General features: G+C 44.8%; 2 protein-coding genes across 9 annotated transcripts in view; one reads left to right on the forward strand and one right to left on the reverse strand.

Annotated features, from left to right (window-relative positions):
• LDLRAD4 (low density lipoprotein receptor class A domain containing 4) overlaps window positions 1–11,950 on the forward strand; it is a 310,369-nt gene extending 298,419 nt beyond the window's left edge. Inside the window, 3 exon segments of the mRNA XM_067699835.1 lie at window positions 3,981–4,031; window positions 5,103–5,570; window positions 5,572–11,950. Coding sequence (XP_067555936.1) covers window positions 3,981–4,031; window positions 5,103–5,570; window positions 5,572–5,631 — 579 coding nt within the window. The 3' untranslated portion in view covers window positions 5,632–11,950.
• Window positions 1,952–23,660, reverse strand: part of FAM210A (family with sequence similarity 210 member A) — a 53,342-nt gene continuing 31,633 nt past the window's right edge. For 4 of the 8 annotated variants that reach the window (XM_067699834.1, XM_067699833.1, XM_067699830.1 and 1 more), the window contains 3 exons: window positions 23,520–23,631; window positions 21,271–21,566; window positions 16,219–18,917 (listed from right to left, as the gene is read on the reverse strand). In XM_067699834.1, coding sequence (XP_067555935.1) covers window positions 21,333–21,566; window positions 23,520–23,631 — 346 coding nt within the window. In that variant the 3' untranslated portion in view covers window positions 16,219–18,917; window positions 21,271–21,332. Of the gene's footprint in view, window positions 2,762–5,644; window positions 6,500–7,100; window positions 7,303–8,819; window positions 9,529–15,724; window positions 15,791–16,218; window positions 18,918–19,830; window positions 21,567–23,519; window positions 23,632–23,660 lie in introns of those variants that run through there. The other 4 variants (XM_067699826.1, XM_067699827.1, XM_067699828.1 and 1 more) reach the window with 4 other exon arrangements.

Consider the following 23,660-nt stretch of genomic DNA (forward strand, 5'->3'; position numbering starts at 1 on the left):
AACTGGACTTCAAAAATTAAAAACTTAAATTTGTCAAAGGACACTATCAAGACAGTGAAAAGGCAACTCATAGAATGGGAGAAAATATTTGCAAATCAGGTATCTGATAAGGGATTAATATCCAAAAAATATAAAGAACATTTACAACTCAGCAACAAAATAAGTGAACCTAATTTTAAAATAGGCAAAGGACCTGAGTAGGTATTTCTCCAAGGAAGATATACAGATGGCCAATAAGCACATGAGAAGAGCTCAGATCACTAATTGTGATGGTTAATTTTATGTGTCAACTTGACTGAGCTAAGCAATGTGTCTATGGGAGTAATTCCGGAAGAGATTACCATTTGACTCAGTAGACGGAGTGAAGAAAATCTGCCCTCACCAATGTGGGTGAGCATGATCCAACCCCTTGAGGGCCTGAGTAAAAAAAAAAAAAAAAAAAAAATGGAGGAAGGGCAAGTTCTTTCTTTCTCTCTTTTCTTGAGCTGGGATGTCGATTTTCTCCTGCCTTTGGACATCAGAGCTCCTGGTTTTTGGGTCTTCAGAGTCCAAGACATACCAGTGGACACCCCCCCCCACAGTTCTCAGCCCTTCGTATTTGGACTGAATTATACCACTGGCTTTTCTGGGTCTCCATCTTGCGCAGAGCAGATTGTGGGACTTCTCTGCCTCCAGAAACAGGCAGCCAATTCCTATAATCAATCAATCAATCTCCTATTGGTTCTGTTTCTCTGGAGAACCCTGACTTAATACACTAATCATACACAAATCAAAACCATAGTGAGAGGGGCTTCCCTGGTGGCACTGTGGTTAAGAATCCACCTGCCAATGCAGGGGACACGGGTTCGAGCCCTGGGCCGGGAAGATCCCACATGCCGTGGAGCAACTAAGCCCGTCCACCACAACTACTCAGCCTGCACTCTGGAGCCCGTGAGCCACAACTACTGAAGCCCACGTGCTTAGAGCCCATGCTCCGCAACAAGAGAAGCCACCACAGTGAGAAGCCCGCAAACCGCAACGAAGAGTAGCCCCCGCCCGCCACAACTAGAGAAAGCCCGCGCTTAGCAACAAAGACCCAACTCAGCCAAAAATTAATTATTTAAAAAAACCATAGTGAGATGCCACATCACACCCACTGGAGTGACTATTAGCAAAAAACCAGAAAATAACCAGTGTTGGCAAGGATGTGATGAAATTAGAACCGAAATGGTACCACTGCTATGGAAAACAGTAGTGGTTCCCCCCAACCCCAAATTAAACATAGAATTACCGTATGATCCAGAAATTCTACTTCTGGGTGTATCCTCAAAAGAATGAAAAGCAGAGATTCAAAGAGATATTTATACACCCCTGTTCATAGCAGCATTATTCATGACAGCCAAAAAGGGGAAACCACCAAGATATCTATGAATAACAAAATATGGTATGTACCTGAAATGGAGTATATTAGCCTTAAAAAGGAATGAGATGCTGCCACAGGCTGCAACATGGATGAATCTTAAAGACATTATGCTCAGTGAAATAAGGACAGTATTGTATGATTCCACTTAGACAAGGTTCCTAGAATAGTCAGATTCATAGAGACAGAAGGTAGAATGGTGGTCACCAGGGGATGAGGGGAGGAAGGAATGGGGTGTTAGTGTTCAGTGAGTACAGCGTTTTCAGTTTGGGAAGAAGACAAATTCTGGAGATGGATGGGGGTGATGGGTGCGTGGCAACGAGGATATACTTAATGCCACAGAACTGTATGCTTTCAAATGATTAAAATAGTAAATGTTATGTATAATTTACCACAACTTTAGAAAAGACAATTTTGATTTTCCACTCACCACCCAGCCCACAGAAAGTGCCAAACAGATTTAAAAGGAAAAACTCCAGTCATTGTATTCCAGGTCTGCAGACGACACATCTGGATCGTTGGGATCATAAAGACAAGCACTTGGAAGAGCACGTGATTTTTTTATCTTTAATGCAGACGTTTTAGTGTCAGGCAGATTCAACTTATGGGAAAATTTTCTGGCCACGTGGCTGTTTACCATTCAGAAGGGGGAAAATACAATGCAGATTCCTTGAGGGTAAAGGAACCTGAAAATGCACATCTTCAAGCCTGTGAGATCCGGAGTTGTCCTGTGTCCCTTTTTCAGAAGATGCAGATTCACTAGAGCCCCTCAGGGTGGCCCAAGGCTTTCGTGGGCCTGGATCTTGGTGGCCATGCTCCCCGGGGCACCCACAGGGGTGTCTTCAGGGCCACCAGGAACGCAAGGGCGCCGGAGGTGCTCTGTGGACGCAATGCGGCATGAGGGAACAGTTCTCACAAGCAAACAGCTACGAAAGACGCAGTGTGTATGGGCCCGCAATAGCGATACTAGCAAGATTTTGTTCCTGTTGCTCAAAACTCTGTGAGCTGCTATCTTATTTCCCAGCTTATTCCGTCGTGGTCAGAGGACCCGGCTTCCTGCGAAGGGCGGTGGGGTGGCTGGGCCCTGGTCTCGCCGGGCTGTTTCTGGTGCACCAGAAGAGGCCAACCTCATGGCCTCCCCTGCGAAGCCTGAGCTCAAGGCAGCCGCCAGCGAGCAGCTGAGTGAGCAGTAGGGGCGGCGGCCGAGGAGCGGGTGCGTGCCCTGCGGAGGCTGTGGTGGTGCAGACCCGTCCCGTGACGATGGCCCCTGAAGAGGAGGGGGTCCCTGCAGAACCACAACATTCCACCTGTGCAAGGCTTGGTGTGGATCTCTTTTAGGCACTTTTCCAGTTTTGCTAATTTCTGGGAAAATAAAGCCATTGAGAATAGTTATTGCCGTTTTCAGAAAACGTGCTACTACCCGTCTTCTGGATCCCTTCCTGCCCACTTCATTTGGTGCTGTGATATCTGATTGTCAGGCTGCGCCCTGTGCTTTAATCTGCTGTTGGCAAGGGTGGAATTATTAGGAACAGTGGAGGATGCTCTGTGCTGTTCTCAACGCGGGAGTGACATCGCCCTTGACGCAAAGGAGCACTGCCTAGGGCTCGGACACCTGGTTAGAGCCACTCTGTTGCCGTTACATAGTTGTGTAGTCAGATCTAGGGATGCCACCTGCTCACGGCGAGGGGGGCCGTGGTGGATGCCTGCCTGCAAGGAGCAGGGGAGGTCGCTTTCACTTCTTAAGACCTGGGGCTGTTTGACCTCCCAAGTCCACCGGTGGGCACTTTCAGGTCACAGGAGGCCATGATGGCAGGAGGTCGTATGTGCACATTCCTGGGAATCCAAAAATACAGGCACTTCTCTACCCACCACCCCGTTCTTCTCTTAGTAGTCACAAAAGCCCCGCAGACCCTGCTATAGCCTACAATGGGGGTTCAAAAGGGATACCACACTGAAATGCTCTGTAGACAAGTTTATGGTGTTAGAAGTGATCCTTAATCATGCCTACTGTTTGCTCATCACCTTGCTGGTCTGGTTTTTTTTTTTTTTTTTTTTTTGGTTGCGCTGGGCCTTAGTTGTGGCTCGTCAGCTCCTTAGCTGCGGCATGCGAACTCTTAGCTGTGGCATGCGTGTGGGATCTAGTTCCCTGACCAGGCATTGAACCCAGGCCCCCTGCAATGGGAGCATGGAGTCTTAACCACTGCACCGCCAGCAAAGTCCCTGGCCAAACATTTTTGAAAGATTACTAAGCAACTAGATGTCAGGTTCCACACTCCTCGTGAGCATTTGTACTGAGGAATCAATTCATAAGAAGATGCACAGAGGGCTCTTAGGTTTGGGAAACTCAGTCTGAAAGCCAGCGGTGTAGATGGGCACGCCATTCAAGGCTACTGTGGGGAGACCCGAACTGTTTGACTTTCCTGTGGCCACGACTCCTCTGGGGGTGCAGGTAACAAAAGGCTGGGGCTTTGTGGTTCCGGGTGTTAAACAGCCTGCGCTCAGCTGAGTGTGATCCCTTGGCTTTGGGTGCTGCTGCATGAAACTAATGATCTTCCTGTGATGTCCCCCACCCCCCAACCAGGAAGGGCGCCTGTGGCCTTCAGACAGATCTGGACCTCGGCCCACCTCGGAGGTAAGGGGTTGGACACAGGTGGGGTGTGGGTGGCAGGAGATGCATAGAGGGGGATGAACAAAATTGGTGGAAGGGTTGAACGTGTCAGCACAGATGAAGATCAAGGCCTGTGCCTGTAACTTGGTTTAAGAGGTGCGGGAGGGGTCTTCCCTAGACTCTCCCAAGGATTCTTTGTGCCTGGCCAGAGCTCCTTCCGGAAAACAGGTCGAGAATCCAGGATCTTCACTTGATGCCTTAGGCTGCTGATAATGAGGTGGTGGCTGTCGGTGCAGCTTATAAACATCACCGCTTGATTCACCCCATCTCCCAGTTTAACAGTATGATTGTAAAAATAACATTTTTTGCCTTTAAGTGAGAGAAGTTGACAGATGGATGTATATCTTTATATACATATGTCCTTCCTCTAGAAGAAAGTGAGATGGTGGAATAGATGAGAAGCTATGCAAGAGAGTACCTGGATTCTTTTGGGGGGAAAAAAGTATAATTATACTTACTTTGGAATATAAAATAGTTTTCATGTCAGTTGCTAAAAATAACTACAGGAAACTTTTATCCAGAAAGAAAGTCACTTGTTTCATATTTTTAAGTAATTGATAGGGCAACAGCTCCTATAAATAACTCATAAATTGACCCAATGTCTTGTACCTGCTCCAAGTACCATCCTGTGAAGTTACAACTTACATTTACAATGAAAATTCTTCACCCTCTATACTCCTCTGAATCACAGGAGTGGGGCCCAGAGAAGGTCACATGGTGGGCAGGCCGGGGTGGGGGTGGGGGGGCTCCTGTGTTCTCCTTGACCAGTGGGAAATGTACACAATAACTCCATTAAACCTACATTTTCAGGTAACCGCAATTATCCGTTGCTGAACCGTCCTGGGTTTGGCAAGGTGAGTGATGTAAAGTCATTAGGAACGAAAAACCTGTTTTTCTGGAATAGCCTTTACATGTGTTTTGGGGGGGAAAAGTTTTCAGATGGGTGAGAACAGACGTGAATTTCCTTGCTGCCATCACGTCCGTGGTCATCACTGTGCCAAGAACATCTCCCAGGTGTTGCTCTTTTCCCTGCAGATCATGTACGCACCGCGGTCCAGGAATGGGGGGACTGCCCCAACCTTTCTCCAGAGGGATCGGTTCAGCCGCTTCCAGCCCACCTACCCCTACGTGCAGCACGAGATCGACCTTCCCCCCACCATCTCCCTGTCGGACGGGGAGGAGCCGCCTCCTTACCAGGGGCCCTGCACCCTGCAGCTCCGGGACCCCGAACAGCAGATGGAACTCAACCGAGAGTCTGTGAGGGCCCCACCCAACCGAACCATATTTGACAGCGATTTGATAGACGTGTCCGTCTACAGCGGGGGCCCACGCCCACCCAGCAGCAATTCAGGCATAAGTGCCAGCACCTGCAGCAGTAACAGGAGGATGGAGGGGCCACCCCCGGCCTACAGCGAGGTGATGGGCCACTGCCTGGGTGCCACTCTCTTCCACCCCCAGCACAGCACGCACAGGGGGAGCAGACTGCCACTCCAGCGGGACGGCCCTGGGGGGCACCAAGCTGCCCGTTCAGGGCAAGGACAGGAAGCCCGGGAACCTCATCTGACCTGCGTGCATACCTGACTTAAGAAAGGAGGAGGGAGGCGGTGGCACTGCTCCTCCGTCCCCAGCACAGAAAGTTCAGTAAAACAATGATTCCTTCCACAGGAGCCGCACGCAGGCTGAAATAGTACAAACCTCCTCCAGTCTGGCCACAAACGGTGTTCATCTGGGGCAGTGATTGATTGATAGGAAAGGGCAGGTTTTGGCAAAGGGTGGGCATGAGAACACAAAGGGGTGCTTTGAAGACATTATGAAATAAAACCCACAGAGGCATCTGACTTGACTATGAAAGCAGACGCAGCAGGGGAAGAGGCCAGAATGGCCTGTTTTACAATTAACTGAATACAGAGGAAAATGTTGTTATACATTATGGGGAAGAATCGCCAGTTTGCTTCCCACCCCTAAACTGTGGAACTTTTTTATTTTAAAAATATGATTCTAAATTCCTGTTTTGTGTGCCAAGGTATAAAGTGGAGAAGTCAGATGAATGCAAGGGGTTAATCAGTGTTGTGATGCTGTGTTTTAAAAGTTGCACTATCTTCATGTTTAAGATAATGAGGAAGCTTTACTCGAAGTTCTGTATGTTGTCTTTTCACCTGTGGATTAAAATTAGGCCCCATAATCATCTCCCCCATAATCATGCAGGAAAGGGTGTTAGGGGAGGTAGCCTAACGTACACCACTTACTTACATTCACCAAGAAAGTCACCACACAGCAGTGAATGCGTCACTGAGGCACCTGGAGACTCTGGATGGAGCAGAGGAAACTCCTGCATCCCTGGTGTGTTGAGTCCCTCCAGCCTCAGGCTGCGTGTTTTACACCTGCATTTACACACCACGCAGTGCTGCCCTGGCCCTCCAGCAGTGCAGTTTCTGTGGTAATTTAGATTTTTTTCACTGTAGCATGAAATATACTCAGATAATACACTATTTTATGCAATAAATTGTTTAAAATGCAAGGTGGCTATTTTTATACTGTTGAAACACATGACTTCAGTGTGTTCCTGCGGTCTCTCCTTCCCTGGATAGTGGAGTTCAGGCCTGGATGGCTGGTCAACAAGACTCAGCAGTCGCTTCTGTGCAGCCCACCGCCCTGTTATGTGCGTGACACTGGCTGCAGATACTGTGTAGAAGCCCCTGGGACTGAGGAAGGGACCCATGTGGCCAAGTATGCGGACCAGCACCCGGGAGGAATGCAGTGCTCAGAACCAGATGCGCTCCCAGGGGTCACTAAGCCTCTGCAGTGGAGGCCAGAACTGGGCGGGGAGCAACTCAGAGCACAGGGTAAAAAGCACAACTTGCAGCTAAAATCAACTAGAAAACTAACCTTAATTATTGTAACATTCATTCTCACCTAAAGTAACTTCCTTCACAGAAGCACCTGCCTTTGCTGCACCCAGATGGGGTGCTTCTGTGCAGCCCCTGCCTGCTCTCACAGGGACCGAGGGCTGGAGGGATGACTTGGGACCCTGACCTGCAGTTCCGGGTGTCTGCTGTTGTGGTCTCGGAGGTGGCTGCCCAGTGAGGTGCCCTCGTGCTGCTGGCAGAAAGCTCTCAAACTGCTTTCTGCTGCTCCTTTCCAAGGCTCCTCTTGGTTGGTAGGTCCCTGGGTTTTGTTTGGAGAACTGGAATCTTCATCCATTTCACACAGTAACATCCACACAAGTAGTCAATCTCTTAAAAGAAGATGGTGGTCAACAATTGTCACTCATGCTTCAGACCCTGTTGAGCAGTGTGCACGCTGAGGGCCATGGCAGGAGCTCTGGGACGGGCAGAGTCCTGGGGGCCTGACCAGAGGACACCCACCCACCCACCGTTATCAGATGGCCTCGACCTCAAGCCTATGCTTAAAGGAGGCTGGGACTCTGCGTGGTGTGAGGTTTCCCCTTGTGTTGCTGGTGAAGGTGGGAAACTGCCTGTTCTCCCCATCTTCGGGCAGATTAATCGGTCAGGCGTTCCCCCTTAGGTGCAGAATGAGGAGGTTGGCTGATGGTGTCGTCATTCCAAACCTCACCTGCACTTCTGGTAGAGTGGGTGAACACACCCAGTAGTTCTAGCTCAAAATGGTGAGTTATGCTTAGAAACTTATAAATTCCTTAGTCACTTTGCAAGCACCTGAACATTTTGCAGATGTTCACAGTACTGGTAAAACAATTATTTAATTCAAATAACTTTAATTGTTCTTCAAAACCGAGACTGCTCCCTTTTGGCCACCCTATTAGATAATTGCCTCTAATGTAAATAGTTATTTAATGATGCAGACATATCAAACCATGACCTGAATGGTCTCTGAGGCTGGGGCTCTGTAATGAATTAGTTTAAAAGCCAAGGTCATAAATTGAATTAATAGTCAATTTCCCTTCAACACAGGAAAAAGGTAATTTAGACCTCTGCTTTTTCGAAGGTTGTGGCTGACATGGTGTGGAAAGAGGCGTGACTGTGAAGCTGCAGCTTGATCAGTGGGGCCTGAGGGTCCAGGTTAGAAACCAGAGGGTTAGGGGATCAGTGAGCAGTAGGTGGGGAGCTGGGCTCCATCGTCTTAGCGACTCCCTGGATATGAACCCCAGGCACCTTGAGTCCCACTTATAGGAACACTCATGTGTCTGTTGGCTTTTTCAGCAAGCCTAGTGTTCCTCAGACACTAAGGTTGTCCTTTACTACAAAAGAGATTTTGCTGAAGAAATTGTGCATTTATTGCGCTGGCCAAAAAGTTCGTTCAGGTTTTTCCATGTTACAGAAAAACCTGAACGAACTTTTTGGCCAACCCAACACGACGTTCTATCTGGGACCAAAATTCAGTGTTAAAAAAGCTTGACAAGCATATACCCTCTGTCCTCCGTACCACAAATACACGTGGACACACAGCTCAGACAGCAGAGGAAAATGTGCAAAACTTGGGAAGGTTTGTCATGAGGATGACACTTAAGTCCGCTAATTGCAGCTGGGAGAGGAGGACACAGGGGCCAGCAGGAAGCGGGGGGCCTTCTACCCCAGCATAGGGACCTGTACTCAGATAAGCGTGTCTCTAGCTTCAAATTATCCCCCTCTTCACCTGTATTTTATCATCATAAGAATGAGATGGGCTCAAAGGCAAGCACTTTTCGAAAGCAGCTCAGATCTGGGAGAATCCATTCAAATCCCCGCCCTCCTCAGAACCAGTGGCTGCATCCTGACAGTTGGGCCTGGATCTTACCTCCACCTGCTCTTCTGTCCAGAGAGTCCTTGCAGAGACTGTCCAGGTCCACGAGCCCCTCCAAAGCAGCTTCCATTTGCTGCTGGCCACCAGGCTCCCACACTGGCCTGGCTGCGAGGCAGCGGCTAGGGGCTGTTCCCCAAGCCTTGTGTTTGCTGTGCCAAGGCTGCTGCTTGAGGTCTGCTGCTTAGAACAGCAACATGTTAGTGTACGGTTCATTTTTCTTAAAATTTCCAGAGCTGAGCAGTGTCTGTGAAGGAAAAACTAGGAAAGATAGTTGTGCTGGGCGCGGGGCCTTGCGGTGACAGCCCCCCACCCCCACCCCGCACCTTGGTGGAGAAGCAGGGACCAGGCTCCCCTTCTGCACGGTCACCTTGGCCTTGGCGAAATGGAGATGCATTGGCAAGTCCCCCCCAGTGTAAGGACGCTGTGTCTAAAGGGGCCCAACAAAAGCAGATGAAAGACCTGCTCTCACCCCGACCACAAGTGGGTCCCAGTAGCTCACCTGAATTGTGCGAATTCCGCAGGAATCAGGATTTCAGCTTTAGCTTATTTTACTCCCCAAGTGCTGCATCTTGCACAGTTCAAGTTTATGTTCACGGCCAGGGTTAGACGGCCACTTGCTGCTCCTGCCTTCAGGCTGGTGTGCAGGGAGGGACACCTTGTGAGCAGCGCTGTCTTCAGCGTGTGTGAGGTGCTGGGGTGAGAGCTGTACAGAGATGCAGATGGTGAAGATCCACGTCCTTTCATAGAGCTCAGCGTGGCAGTAGTTTTTAAGCAGCCAAGGTGTTTCATGTTCTAACTTCTGCAGATGCAGGAACCCAGCCCCCTTTGTTGTGCCTCACTCACAATGGTGCTTTCAGTGTCTGTCAGGCGTTCATTTGTAAGGTGCTGTATATAACTTGACTATATTACGCACATAATCCTACCCAATGGGTAGAACAAAACTTTGTTAATACTGCAATATAAGGTATAGATACCAATTTTAAGAGAAATGGCATAGAATTTGTGAATGCCTATGTGCTTTGTCCTCTTTTATAAGGAAATGTGCGAATGGATGCATACAGATAAAAGTCTATGTAGTTTATTAATAAATATCAGTATTATAACACAAGGGAAACAAGTCTGAACAGGCAAGCACAGCCTATGAACAACATATGTACAGCAATCAGAGTTGCATCTTTGCTGTGAAAACACTTAAGAAATAATTTTTTAAAATACCACAGCCTTTTGGAGCCACCAGATGCTTATTTTAATCCCTTCGATAATGTTCAGTTGGACCAGTATTAGCTATAATCAGAAAAAAATGTGGATCTTTCAACTTGCTTTATGAAAAAATATTCTGTTTCATGTTGTAGAATGAAGAGGGCAAACCCAGTGAAGAGTGCACTTTTCAATGAAATTGCAGAACTTAGGTCAGAGTGAGCACATTAGCGTGCAGCAGAGGACTGTGCAGTCCAGACGCCATTTGTGACCATCTGTCTTTCTGTGCCTTTTTGACAAACGGAAGCTGTGGAACCAATGAATGAACAGTAGCATTTGCAGGAAAAATAACTTAGGACAAACCAGTCCACTTGAGAAGACCCCAGTCTCAGAAAGATTTGTTATGGGTTATAATTAGCAGATTGGCAATCAGCCAGCCGAGTGAATTCTTATGTCCTGTCCCTTCCTTTTGGTGTCTCCTGGTGATTACGACCCCAGAAACAAACTAGGCTTTGCCACTGACCAGGGACCATGTCACACCCCCTGACTCAGCATCTGCTTACAGCTCTGTCTTTAGTGTCTGACGGTGACCTCTGCATTTATCTTCAAATATTCTAATATTGAAAATAGAAAAATGAAGAGCCTATGACAATGTTCATTAAAACCATGGATGAGGGGCTTCCCTGGTGGTGCAGTGGTTGAGGGTCCACCTGCCGATGCAGGGGACACGGGTTCATGCCCCGGTCCGGGAAGATCCCACATGCCACAGAGCAGCTGGGCCTGTGAGCCATGGCTGCTGAGCCTGCGCGTCCACAGCCTGTGCTCCGCAACGGGAGAGGCCACAACAGTGAGAGAGGCCCGCGAACCCCCCCCAAAAAAACACAAAACCGTGGATGAAATCGTGGGTGTGGGCATCCTTCCCAGTGCCATCCAGTTTCGTGAAATTCTGCCCACCTGATCCCTATTTCCAGTTTATTCTGTCATCAGAGGATGTAAATTCTAATAATTCCTTGTTTTTTATTTGTTCCGTGGTGTATGTTTTGATTTTGAGAATCACGACGGAGTCACACTCTTGTCCTTCACAAAACAATTACTGATTATCCTTAAACTGAAAACACCTCTGCAACTCTTGATGCTAATGGACCAGAGGTCAGCCCTTCTTTGACTGTGCTTTGCAAGGCCACAAGAAGATGGGGATCTGTGTTTTCTGTACCCACTGCCCCCGCTGTCTGCTCACTGCCAATGGCAGTGGCCCTGGTGGTTCAGGTCAAGGGTGGAGGCTCCTCCCTGTTAGAAAAACTCCCCCAGGCTTCATCTCTTGGGAGGACTGCTAAGCAGGAGTGTCATCTGAGGACGTTCTGGACTCAAAGGCACTAAATTTGTTACCACGTCATGGCTTTTCTACAGGACTAATAGAGGCTTAAACTTTACTGTTAATTATACTGGTTCATCTTAATGTGCTTGCTGGTATATTGCTATTCTTCATTTCATGGCTTTCAAAAATCACTTTCTGGTGTAAAAGCTATTTTTAAATATGTACAATACTATTCATAGCATTTAATTCACTTAATTTTCACTAGGCTGCTTTATAATGAAAAAGTACAACTTTATCTGAACTTTTCAACAGTTGTTCACGTGATCTATAATAATCTGAAGTTGTTAAAGTCTTTTTTTTAAACAGACATTTGTGCTTACTGTTCAACATAATTCCCACTTATACACAGAGAAAGATTTCCAGCTGTCATGTATCTGCCTCTTTAACTGAGCGAGGGGATGTAGTTCTTAGACCCAAGGTCTGTAACCGCAATCCGGACTTTTAAAGGAAGATGTTGCTCTAAGTGCTGTGTGTTATGAAATGAGCCTCTTCTGCTTGTTCTTAATGCTGTGTTCGAACCACAGCTCAAAATCATTAAAAAAGATCACTGATACACATGTCTCCTGTTTTTTTAAAAAAATATTTCACAGACAAAGCATATGTTGGGGGGTGGGGGGGGAAATTACTTGCATTTAAAAACCCGTCTCAGAAACGGTTCTTACGGTTCCCCAGGTAACCGTCCCATTCAGTTCTTACTCACTCTGACTTTTCAGAAATCATTATATTTGCTATAAACCCTGGCAGATCACATCATACAGTTCTGGGTTCTACACAGAACACTCAGGGATCGTCACCTGAGTTGAGGTGTCACCTTCAGGCTTCTGGAAGCTATCACAGACAAACTGAGTCAACTCAGCCCAAAACGTGAGCAAGACTTCTAAAGAGAATTGTTCAGCAGACACCCTCAGAGGCTAATAAGGTCATTGGCATCAGAGGTTTTCAGTTCGTGATGATGGAGCAAAAGGAATCTAAGTTTCCTTCACTGAGAGATTAGAATGCTATCTCTAAGCTCTAAGTGAGTATATGGATTCACAGATTACATAACTGTGAATGTATAAAACTTCATACAGGGCTTCCCTGGTGGCGCAGTGGTTGGGGGGTCCGCCTGCCGATGCAGGGGATGCAGGTTCGTGCCCCGGTCCGGGAGGATCCCGTGTGCCGCGGAGCGGCTGGGCCCGTGGGCCATGGCTGCTGAGCCTGCACGTCCGGAGCCTGTGCTCCGTGGCGGGAGAGGCCACAGCAGTGAGAGGCCCGCGTACCGCAAAAAAAACCCAAAACAAACAAACAAAAAAACACTTCATACAACCTACCAAACTACTAGAATAAGTGAGTTTAGCTTGGTTACAGGAAATACAAATAAAATATTTTTGCATTTCTACATGTTACTAATGAACTGTGGAAACAAATGAACTTTGGAAACTGAAATCTTAAAATACCATTTAAATAACTGTATGGGCCCCAAACTCTAGTTATAAAACGTTTTTTTTTTTTTTTTTTGGCCACACCGCGCAGCTTGTGGGATCTTAGTTCCCTGACCAGGGATTGAACCTGGGCCACGGCAGTGAAAGCGCCAAGTCCTAACCACTGGACCGCCAAGGAGCTCCCATAAAACCCATTTTAGATTCTGAATTAATTTTTTAAGACAATTTTGGAAAGGGGATTAGAAAGCTATAAGGAGGAAAACAGCTGTAAGAAAAGGATTTCTTTCTATTAAAACAGCAAATAGTCACTGATAAACCACATTATGCTCTTGAATAAATTCTATAATCTCTTATTCAGCAGATATTTGAGAAATTTTAAAGAATATTCCCCAAACTTATATCCCTCAGTGAAGGTAAGACCAGTATAAACTTTCGTCACAGAAGGAGAGGAGATTCCAGGCTTGATTCCTACTGGATTGGGTTCAGTAAACCCATTTCTATATGAGGTCGCCTGGTTGGCTGGGTCTGGGTGCAGGGAGGTTACTTGGAGCTGCTCTGAAGGAGGCAGGAGATGGTCAGGGTGGGCCCACTGGTGTCCATCTGGGCAGCGGGGCTCAGTGTGGCGCTGAGAAACCAGAGACTGCACTCTTGCAGGACAGGAGGCGGGACACTGATCTCCACTGTCGGGGGCCTGTGGGAGCCCTTCCCACAGCCCTGGCTGTGCACTGAGAAGGCTCTGAAGACTTCAGAAGAAGCCCCAGGCCAAAAACAGACAATAGGCCTGGAGGCTGCCCGTGACCCAGGAGCTGTCCATCAGGCTGGAGCTGAAGTGCCAAAGGCCAAGGAGCCCCTGTGGGCCCTCGAAAGCCGAGGCACCGCCAGCCAGGGAGAGAGACGCCAAGGTCTGGACCCACTGTTTTCTGCTCAGGCTACACTCAGCACAGGACATAACAGAGGCCAACACCTCCCTCCCTGGCGATAGGTTCCCTGCTGACCCACCTGGTACATGGGGAGCCCCCACTGCACTTCAGGGCCTGCACCGGATCCCATACCCCACCAGTCTCTGGCTTTCTTGGACCAACTTCTGTTCATTGGATCGTTTGTGAAACAGCAGAGCTGCCAACAGCTAAGATGGACTAGCAACTCAGGCAGCCCTCTCCCTGCACCCTCGAGGACATCTAGAAAAGCAGTGTGCTCGAAAGAAACCTCCAGAATCCTTCAGAGAGCCACTCACAGTGGCCTTGGAACAAACACTTATTTCTGACTCTCCATGATGACACTTGCACAAAACAGTTTATAACGAGCCTGTTACTTAAAACATCATAATTTCTCTCGTTACACTGTTTTGACGTTTTGCTTTGAATGGATTCTAATTAAAATACATGTTTTAAAAATAACAGCCAAAAAGGTAAAAGTTGTGCATTTGTAAATTTCATTGTTTTGATGGCATGTGTCTGTCCAGACTTTGGGCTTTTGTGCTAATAATGTAAACCTCATTCACCTTACTTTAAAAAAATCAAAAGCTACAGTCTTAGTCATTTGAACACAGCATGGTGTTAACTGCAATACAGACTTTCAAAAGGCTTTACCAGGAAGCAGTATATATACATTTACACACACTTGTGTATAGTATACTGCTCCTATATGACTTAACCTGTTTACAAAGCCATTTGCATTTATAGAGTTTACTGTGGTACTACCACCAGAATCTGGAAGCACAAAATATTCTAGCAGTCTACACTAGCAGACAGAGTAAGCATGCCTTCAAATCAAAGTGCTGACTTTGGCCTCTCCCACGTGGCAGGCCAGGGACCCATCCCCTTGGCCCCACCTGAGCCAGGCTGTGTCTGCCACCCTGGCTTCGGTGGGGGACCCTGAAGTCCTGCTTGAGATTTCCTGCTTACAGTTCAAGGGCAGCACAGGCTTTGGAGCCTACAGACCTGGTGGCCTCAAGTATTAGCTCTGTCTCAGGTTAATGTCTTCAAACGTCACGCATACAACAGGGTCACCTGCACAAAGACTGGAGGAGAGGGTGTGCTTGCCACATGCGGCCCCCACAGAGGGAGCTGTGCTGCTCAGCTTTCACTTTCCAGGTTCACCCAATTCCTACAGACTTGTAAATAGCACTCTGCCTTGGCATGCTCTCTACGCTAACACTGCAGCTTAAAATGCCAGTGACGGAAACGGGCCAAGTTAGTGCCAAGGGGGTTGGAGCACCTGTGTCAAGGCAGAGACTGAACCACCAGGACCCAAACCTCCTCGCCATGGTTTTAAGTAAAATACATCTGTTTCTTTTCTCATTACTCTAGATGTGGACAGTATTTTTGGTTAAAAAACCATGTTGTGTGTGTGTCGGGGAGTGTTCTTACAACCTTAGCAATAAAATGTGAAAATCTGAAGGGAGAATAGTTTTAAAAAAATAACTTCCCACCTTGCCCCCATTTTTTCCTTCTCTGGCTTCCTTTCTGTGAGGGGTGGGGGAGCTAACACTGATCTGAGCGCTGTCACAGCCTCAAGGAAACCGCAAGGACCCCAGGCTCCTGGTGCCGGGATCCTGTACCACGTATGCATCCTCTTCACCAATGCTGGCACACTCCCTTCCTTCCAGAACCATCCACGAGCACATGGTTTTGCCTCACTGTCAACCTCCCGTAAACCTCCCGCACACACATTCTCCACTCCCAGAGAGGCCAGCCTAACAGTTCTTAGTCGGGGATACACTGAACTTCCCAGTGAGAAAAGTAACCACAAAAGCCAGCTCCTGATGCTTCAGATGTTCCATCGATTGACCCCAAGGAAAAGGAAAATTCCAATCTGAGCTGTTCCAAGTGTCGCAAATGCAGGGTCAGGTGCTGTGACCACCACCATGACCCTCCACACAAGTTCAGTAGGAAAAGCAAACTCACTTTCTTACCACGGGAGGATGGGGTATTTTCTGAGGCTGAATCCTCTTTGGATAATGAAATATCACTCTAAAGAAAGAATTAAAGAAAATTATGATGCCACGGAGCAACTAAGCCCATGCACCACAACTACTGAGCCTACGCTCTAGAGCCCGTGAGCCACAGCTACTAAGCCCACAAGCCACAACTAGTGAAGCCCGCACACCTAGAGCTCGTGCTCCGCAGCAAGAGAAGCCACTGCAATGAGAAGCCCAAGCACCACAACAGAGTAGCCCCTGCTCACAGCAACTAGATAAAGCCCGTGTGCAGCAACGAAGACCCAACGCAGCCAATACAAACAAACAAATAAAAATTTATTTAAAAAAAGAAAATTATGAAGTTAAAAGGGAAAAGATGATAGAAGTCACCAGAAGAGGACAGAGGATTAGGAATATTCATAAATTGGCTTCAGCTCCAAAAATACAAAGAATTTTACAAGTTCCAAAGCAGGTACTTACTTTACCTTTCTTAGTTCCTGGATTTGAACGTCTGACCCGGCTCTCCTGTGCCTTTCTTCAACTACAGCTACTGGCCTCAACATTCTGAAGTGACCCACTAGAGGGAAAATTGGGTTTATGACTGAGAAAACTTCTATTAATCTAAAATGCTTCCAAAATAATGCAGTTACAAAATGATCTAGATTTCTCAACAGAAGTTGCATTAGGTTTTGTGGACAAGTGTTTTACTGATAATAATATTTTCAACTTTTTTTGGAAAGTAAAACTTGTCCCTTATTTCCAAACCAAAAGAAGTGAGGAATGCAATTACAACCTACCAGTATCTTCCATCTTCTTCAGGAGGGGAATAACAAGCACATGGTGATGGAGCACGATGGCAACCAAGCCCTGTAACTCTACCTCCAGACCAAGGTGAATGGCAGGGCAGTCAGTGTTTGAGGACTGGACAAACTGTGCCTTTGGGACCCTTGCAAAGAGAGAACCCAAACAGCCACTATTCTTAGAGAAGTAAAGCAACAGCCATAATTAAGTCGCAAGATTGCATCCAAAGAAAATACTGACTCAAACTCAATAAAATACAAATTAGTCAAAATGCGCTTCAAATCATTACAGAATCTCAAATCTCATACTTAGAGGTGCATACAAAATAACAGCTTAATATTTGTGTATATAGAGGAAATGCTGTATGTTCTTTTTTTAAAAACAAACAAACCCTCAATTAGTGTTAAGGAGCTGAAACATCTCATTGTTTTACCCTATTTAGATTATATTAGGTAGATTTCATGTAGATTATATTAGATATATTTCATATATGGTACACTTAAAAGTAATCTTACGAAATTACCCAAATGGAGTAAAAGGCTGACTTTCAGCAGGTACCTGATTAGAAAGTCAGGAAACACCTGCAAGCTTTCTGTCTCGCTCTTACTAAGGAGTGGGCCATAGCGCCTGCCCACCAGAGGGAGGGAGAACCACATACCGGCTACCGCAGGACAACCAGGCACGCTTGCATGCAAACTTGCCTTTTTCTTTTTCACTTCAAAGAGAGTTTTCTACCATTTAAAATGGTCAAAATTCAAAGCAGAAAAAGCTGGACATAGGGAGGGAGGGAGAGGTGAGGAAAGAAGGAAGAAAGGTTCTATGCATACCTCACAGCCAGGAAGAATGAGAATATATTGTGGCTACACGTGGAACATCTCTGACCTGTCCTACAACTTCTGCTCTTATGGACCATGCTGTCCCAGAGAAAACACAACGTGAAAGTGCTTTCTGTTCGTCTCAGGCTCCATGAGCCCTCTTACTTGTAGAGAGAAAACACAAGTGCTGAGGAGGACTTTGGGGCTGCCTGTGCACTTCCCACGAGCACTATCCAAGTCAGTGGAATAATGTCATACTCTGCCTTGAAGGCTTCTGAAGTCAAGCCACATTCTCTCTGCTGAGAGAATCATTCTTATCAAAATAGCCAGATAACTGCCACAAGATAATTATGATCTGTCATCATTACTGTTGGTGGCTGCCAGCGATTTACGGGGAAGAATACAGCTTGATTTTCAAAGCCTAACCCCGAAGAAGCAAGACAACCAAAAACTTGTTTTAATGAGTTAAAATGAACCAGCTTGACATGGAAGTCACAAAGGAAAAAAATCTCAGAGGGAAAACTATACCCAATCGGCACAAACTTAGCATTTCTCAAATGTAAGTTACAAGCTCAAAATGCAGGACAAATATCTTTCAAAAATCAGAAAGCCAGGCCAAAATTCACGGCTGAAGACAAATTCTGGCCAAGTCTCTAAGAGAAGGAGAATTCTTGCCTCTATCGTTCCTTTGGGTCAAGGAGGCAGAATCTTTTGGGTACTCCGTAATATACAGATGGACCAGGAGAGACCAAACAAAGCTCCTATTTGCGGAATGAATAATTAAAAGCACCCACCTCTGGTTCTGCAGATTTCTGGTTCAGGTGGTTAAATTCCAAGGCAGTAGAGAGGCCCATACTTTTTATGAACACTCCTGTGCAACTCCGGCCTCTAGGCCAATGTGACTGGACGCACCGTAGACCATGGCTTGGGAAAAGCCCACTGAGTAAGCATCTAATACCAAAAACCACTTCAAACCAATGGTGGTAACACTTAATCTAAATGTATTTTACTTTCTTCTAAACTAACTCCATATCTTCCCTATGGAGATTCAATTTTGAAAATCTGAAATAAATGAAGGTCCCCATTTTAAAAAGTAAGATGTAGCCAACAGAAGAAATATGTCTATATTACCATGAAAGCAAGTATTTTTCAGACAGAATCCTTTAATAATTCAGAAATGTATATCTCACCAATGCATTTTATAAAAATGGTATCATCTCAAAGGTATCAGGAAAGATGCACGTACTCTTTCTGACTCATTTGCTAAAACATTTTCTGTCCATTTCATTACCATCACCATACTCTACAATCTTCTACAGTGGCTTTGTTCAGAACATCTGAATTTGGATAAGAAATCCTGAAGATGAACCAAGTGGAAAGAACACAAGAAAGAGCTAGATATGTCTAACGTACAACTTGCTTCTTTTCTTCAAACACCTCTTCTGCCCAAACTGTTAAGATGTTTATAAAATTCCTGGAATTACCTTCTGAGGTCACTGAAATAAGAAAGCCAATAGCTCCACTGCTTCCTAGAGCATAAAGGACTACAGTAACGTCTTCCATCTGTAAATAAATGGAAGGCAGATTCTATAACAAATAAGCTGAAGATTATATTTGAAGGCATAGTTTTATTATTTTTACTAGTGGCAGGAAGGTGACCTTAATACATGAACTCTTTCTCCTTTGTTGGAATCTGCATATAGCACCCTACTGTATGCAAAATGTTGGTTCAGTAAGAGACATTTTTGTGGTACTTTAAAAGGTTGGTTTTGCTATTTTTCTTGAATAAACTAAGTCTTTTTTTACCTAATCTATTTTTCATTTCAATTGTTAATTTGCTGAGCAAACACTTTTTATCTATTTTATAGGTGTTAAATTAAATCTCAGCCATGGCTCCGTCTTTACCCTGTCAAAAATCCTACTTAAATACAGATGTGCACACCAGACACAGCAAGTATAAGGCTTATTGTAAATGAAATGGTTATGATATTTACCACACACACACACACGGATAATTTAACTCAATGCCCACTATGTGCTGCTGGCCTGCTATGAATACTCCACACGCATATTCCAGGGGTCCCCCTTTCGGCTCTTTGTAGCTTCCCTTAAGGACTAGGTTAGCAAGATGAGAGCAGCAGCATTTGACAAGATCAGATATTCCTGATACCAAATAATGACAAAAGAACTTCTTACACCTTCAGAGAATGTTTTACTAGAGAATTTCAAAGCACTCCCTATTATCTCACTTTCTGTAACTGGACAAACACAACACAATTATGAAACTGGATGGCAACAAATCTCAAACAGGCTGAACCAAAGGTGGAAACTCAGGGTTATTAGTGCTTCTAAGACCCACAATTTATCCTCATTGGAAAACACGCCCTATGCAATGTGAAAAGTAAAAAGAAAGTTTCACATAACACATGATTTTAAACCGAGCAGTCTCAGTGGTTAAAAATAAACAAACAAGAAATTTGTTAATATCCATCTTAGCATTTAATATATGCAAAAATGTGAATTATTTAATAAACAAGCTAAAACATGTTCACTGTTTTTGAATTTGAAAATGTGCTGTCAATTTGAAATCACACGTTTGATCTGTATCAGGAGACAAACCATCCTGCCTGATCGGGCCTGCATGTGGCAGAGTGAGCCCTGCCCCCTCACCACTCTACCCACCCCCACAAAGAAGAGTCCAAGCACAGCACAGCCAATATAATGATGAGACATATCAAATGCAAACATTTTTTTCCCTTTAAAGTATTCTCTAAATTTGGCCAAACTCAGTATTTAATACGGAAACCCTGCCTCACAGCAGTGATGCCTGCGACCTTATCAGATCACTCACAACAAAGACAATCTAGAAAGAGGCCGTTCCCTCTTTCAACTCAAAGGTTAGAACTGAAGTAAAGGCAGTTAGAGCAAAAGGAAACACACAAACACATCCTCAAACACACCCACACAAATTGTGGCAACTTTCACATCTGAAAACAACTGAATTTCATTCCAAGCAGGTTTTAATGACAGTTTGCTATTTAAAAAATTCAAGTAAAATGCTCAAGTAAGGATGTTTCAATGCAAGAGGAAAACAGCAGCCTACAATCTTATAATTTTACTGCATAATGGAATCAAGACCGACTCTGGCTGGTGGAGACCAGGTGGCAGGGACAGGCAGGTCCCATCCTCCCAAACCTGCACTGCCGAGAACCACAGCTGCAGGCACTGCTAAGCGTATCTGATCTCCACCATAAACTTAAGGTGTGATGATTTTCCCTTTTCCTCTGAGAGATCAGTTGGAGAGGACATGATGCAGGAATAACAGTTTTACATTCTAGGTGAGAAAGTGCTATGACCGCACAGATTTGCTTAAAAAATTTGATTATGGCAAGCTTCAGGTAAAAATCATTTTTAAAGGGTCAATTTTTCATTTACATATAACCAATACATCTTATTTACATATATATGACCCAATTTTCATTCAGCTTTCTTTATATGAAGTCTACATTTTAACTGGTATGTAACCGTTATATACTATCTTTAGAGAAAGACTAAATATCCTCTTATTCACAGGCAGTTCTGATGATAACAGTTTGTCTCCACATTGAGAAGTGAATATCGTTAAAACCTCAAATAACAAAAAAGATGAAGACCTAGTGTTAAATCTGTGTAGGGCCGCACCAGCTATTCAAGGAGTCAGCAGCTATCTAAACACAAAGCAAGGATGACTGAAGACATGGACCACTGCTTAACGCTGCTACTGACATGAAATTCTTATACTGGGTTCATTTTTTCTTTTCAAAAAACACTGATTTTTCTAGTGATGTTCAACTTTAAAAAGTTATCTTAGTTCTTTAACCCTCAGAGAACTGCTATATTTAGGCTGCTAACCAAAAATATAATCAAGAGCATGTACCTTTGTCCAGTCCCCAAGGGTTAAAGTGCAGGAACTGTCTATAACCTGGTATATAAGGCACCCTATTCCACTTTTTTCTTAAAAGAAACCTTTCCTTTGGTTTCTTGCAGTTTTTCAGTAAGTCTGTCCTTTGTCTCCTCCATTTTCTCTGTGAGGAGCTCCTTTGTCTCCTCCATCCTGTCCTGCAGATACTCCTTCACAGGGGGTGGTGTCGACATATAGCCACGGCTGCGCAGATACTTCACAGTGAAGGAGGTCCCCCCCAGGGTCACAGTGTACCGCGCGGGCGTTGCAATCTGTGGGAAAATGAAATGGACAGATCAGTACTGATTACAACTGTTGTCTAAAGCAAAAACAGTGTGACGTTAAAATTCTTGTTAATAACCAAACTATCAATTACTTTATTGCTTCATAAGGCTGTTACATCCTATATGGTTTTCCCTCCTAACATTCCGTATTTGTCACCTAGACACTGACCCAGGATTAGAGAACATTCACAGGGGCAGCACCAAAGTTCTGTACCCATGTGCTAGTGAACCTGGGGGGCAGACTCACTGAGAACCAGAGGGAGGGCTCAGGACCCTCCCTATAACAAAGGCACATGCGTTTCCACTCCCCAGAAACCCTGCCGACCTGCACACACTATTCATCTAAACCGGAACCAAACTGAGGGGCAAGCACGGGCCAAATGTTTATTCTTCACTGAGTTTAGTTTAGTTTCACTTCCAAATCTCTTTTCTTTGGCTTTTCCAGGCTTTATGCTACTTTCTCATTACAGTCCATGCTGGGCTTGGCATCCCAACCAGGAACTTCCATGAGGCCAAAAAGTGGTAAAATGGCACACATATAGGAGACATGTACACATGTCAACTGACCAGAGGTTTAAGGTCCCAAACTAACTAGTAGATGAACTGGTACAAAGGGAGAACTGTAAGAGCACAGGCTGCATCACATTCTGAGGCAAGAAACCTCAGTGTCTGCTGCTCTACCTGAGAAACCAGGTTACAGAAACCAAACACCCAGGTGGACCCTCCACACCTCTTTCCTTGCACAGGAACATGAGCAGAGCCCCTGCTGACGCCAGCCCACCTGCGTGCCAACCGTGTGTTTCAATTCCAAGCAGGCCAACAGGCACTGAGCACTGATGTGCCTCCAGAGCACAGCACAGGCACAGTGGAAATACAAAGAAAGAAGACATAACTCTAAATTCCTAGGAGCTCATGATCAAAGACAACAGACATTAAAAAAAGACTTAACACACAGACTGTGAAATGAGAGCATGGGATAAGGAACAGTTATAATTAGGGAAATGGTTTCAACCATCATGACAGTTGGATTAAGGTTAAATTATATACACTGTAACTAAAAACTTGATAATTTATTAATTTAATAAGTTTTAATGTTGAAAAACTCAGCAATTAAGCTTTAGCCCTCTAGTCAAAATTATCATATAAGAAATCTCCCAATATTTCAGAGGATTTTAATGAGGATGACAGAATAAAACAACATTATTTTTGAATACTACTATAAACCCATAATTCTAAGTATTTTCATAACAGTAGTAAAATAACATCTAGTTTCCCAATCTCTTCTACCTGTTTTCTTAGGATAAAGCTACATAGAACCTAATTTTTTGTCAGTTGAGAAAAATTAGATTAATATAGCTAAATTCCACAATTTACAATATGAGTCTTCTCTTCCAAAATAAAGACCCATAACTGTAAAAACTATCTATTTACAAAGATGTCATTCTCTGAATCCAGACAACAACTGTAAAGACAATGAACTCCAAAATGAAACATACATTACATCAACAACTAAGTCTAAGGTTTATCACATAAAACAATTTGATTAAACTTTACTATTTTACTGTTTAGAAAGATAAACTATTATAAACAGTAAAATAAATGCTAAATTTCACTAACATGTCAGGTGGCATGTGGATCTCTGAATAAGGAAAATTAATGTACTATCAATAGGAGAAATGTCACAGAGACAACCTGTTCATTAGAAATTCAGAAGTCTCACTTTGTCTCATCACAGCAGGTTATGAAAAACCTACCTATTCTTAAGGCAATTCTTCCTAAACCACCATTTTATTTACCCTTAAAAATTTTAGTTTACTTTTAATCATTAGACATGTAAGAGATGAAACACGGTATTTTAAGTTACAAACGTAACCCTGGGAGCAAGCACGGAGTGTTACAGAGGTTCAGTGTGAGGAGCCATCTACCCACAGCAGTACCTACCTTAAACAGGGCATATGCTGTCAGTGCATTTCCACTCTGGGAATTTTTCAGAATGTTTACTACGCTGTCAGGTAACCCAATAAGTTCTAGAAAAGGAACGACATTCACTCCTCTAAGAAAGAAACAGAAAGTAATTTATAT

This window comes from Pseudorca crassidens, chromosome 12 (genome assembly GCF_039906515.1).
Source record: "Pseudorca crassidens isolate mPseCra1 chromosome 12, mPseCra1.hap1, whole genome shotgun sequence".
NCBI lineage: Eukaryota > Metazoa > Chordata > Mammalia > Artiodactyla > Delphinidae > Pseudorca > Pseudorca crassidens.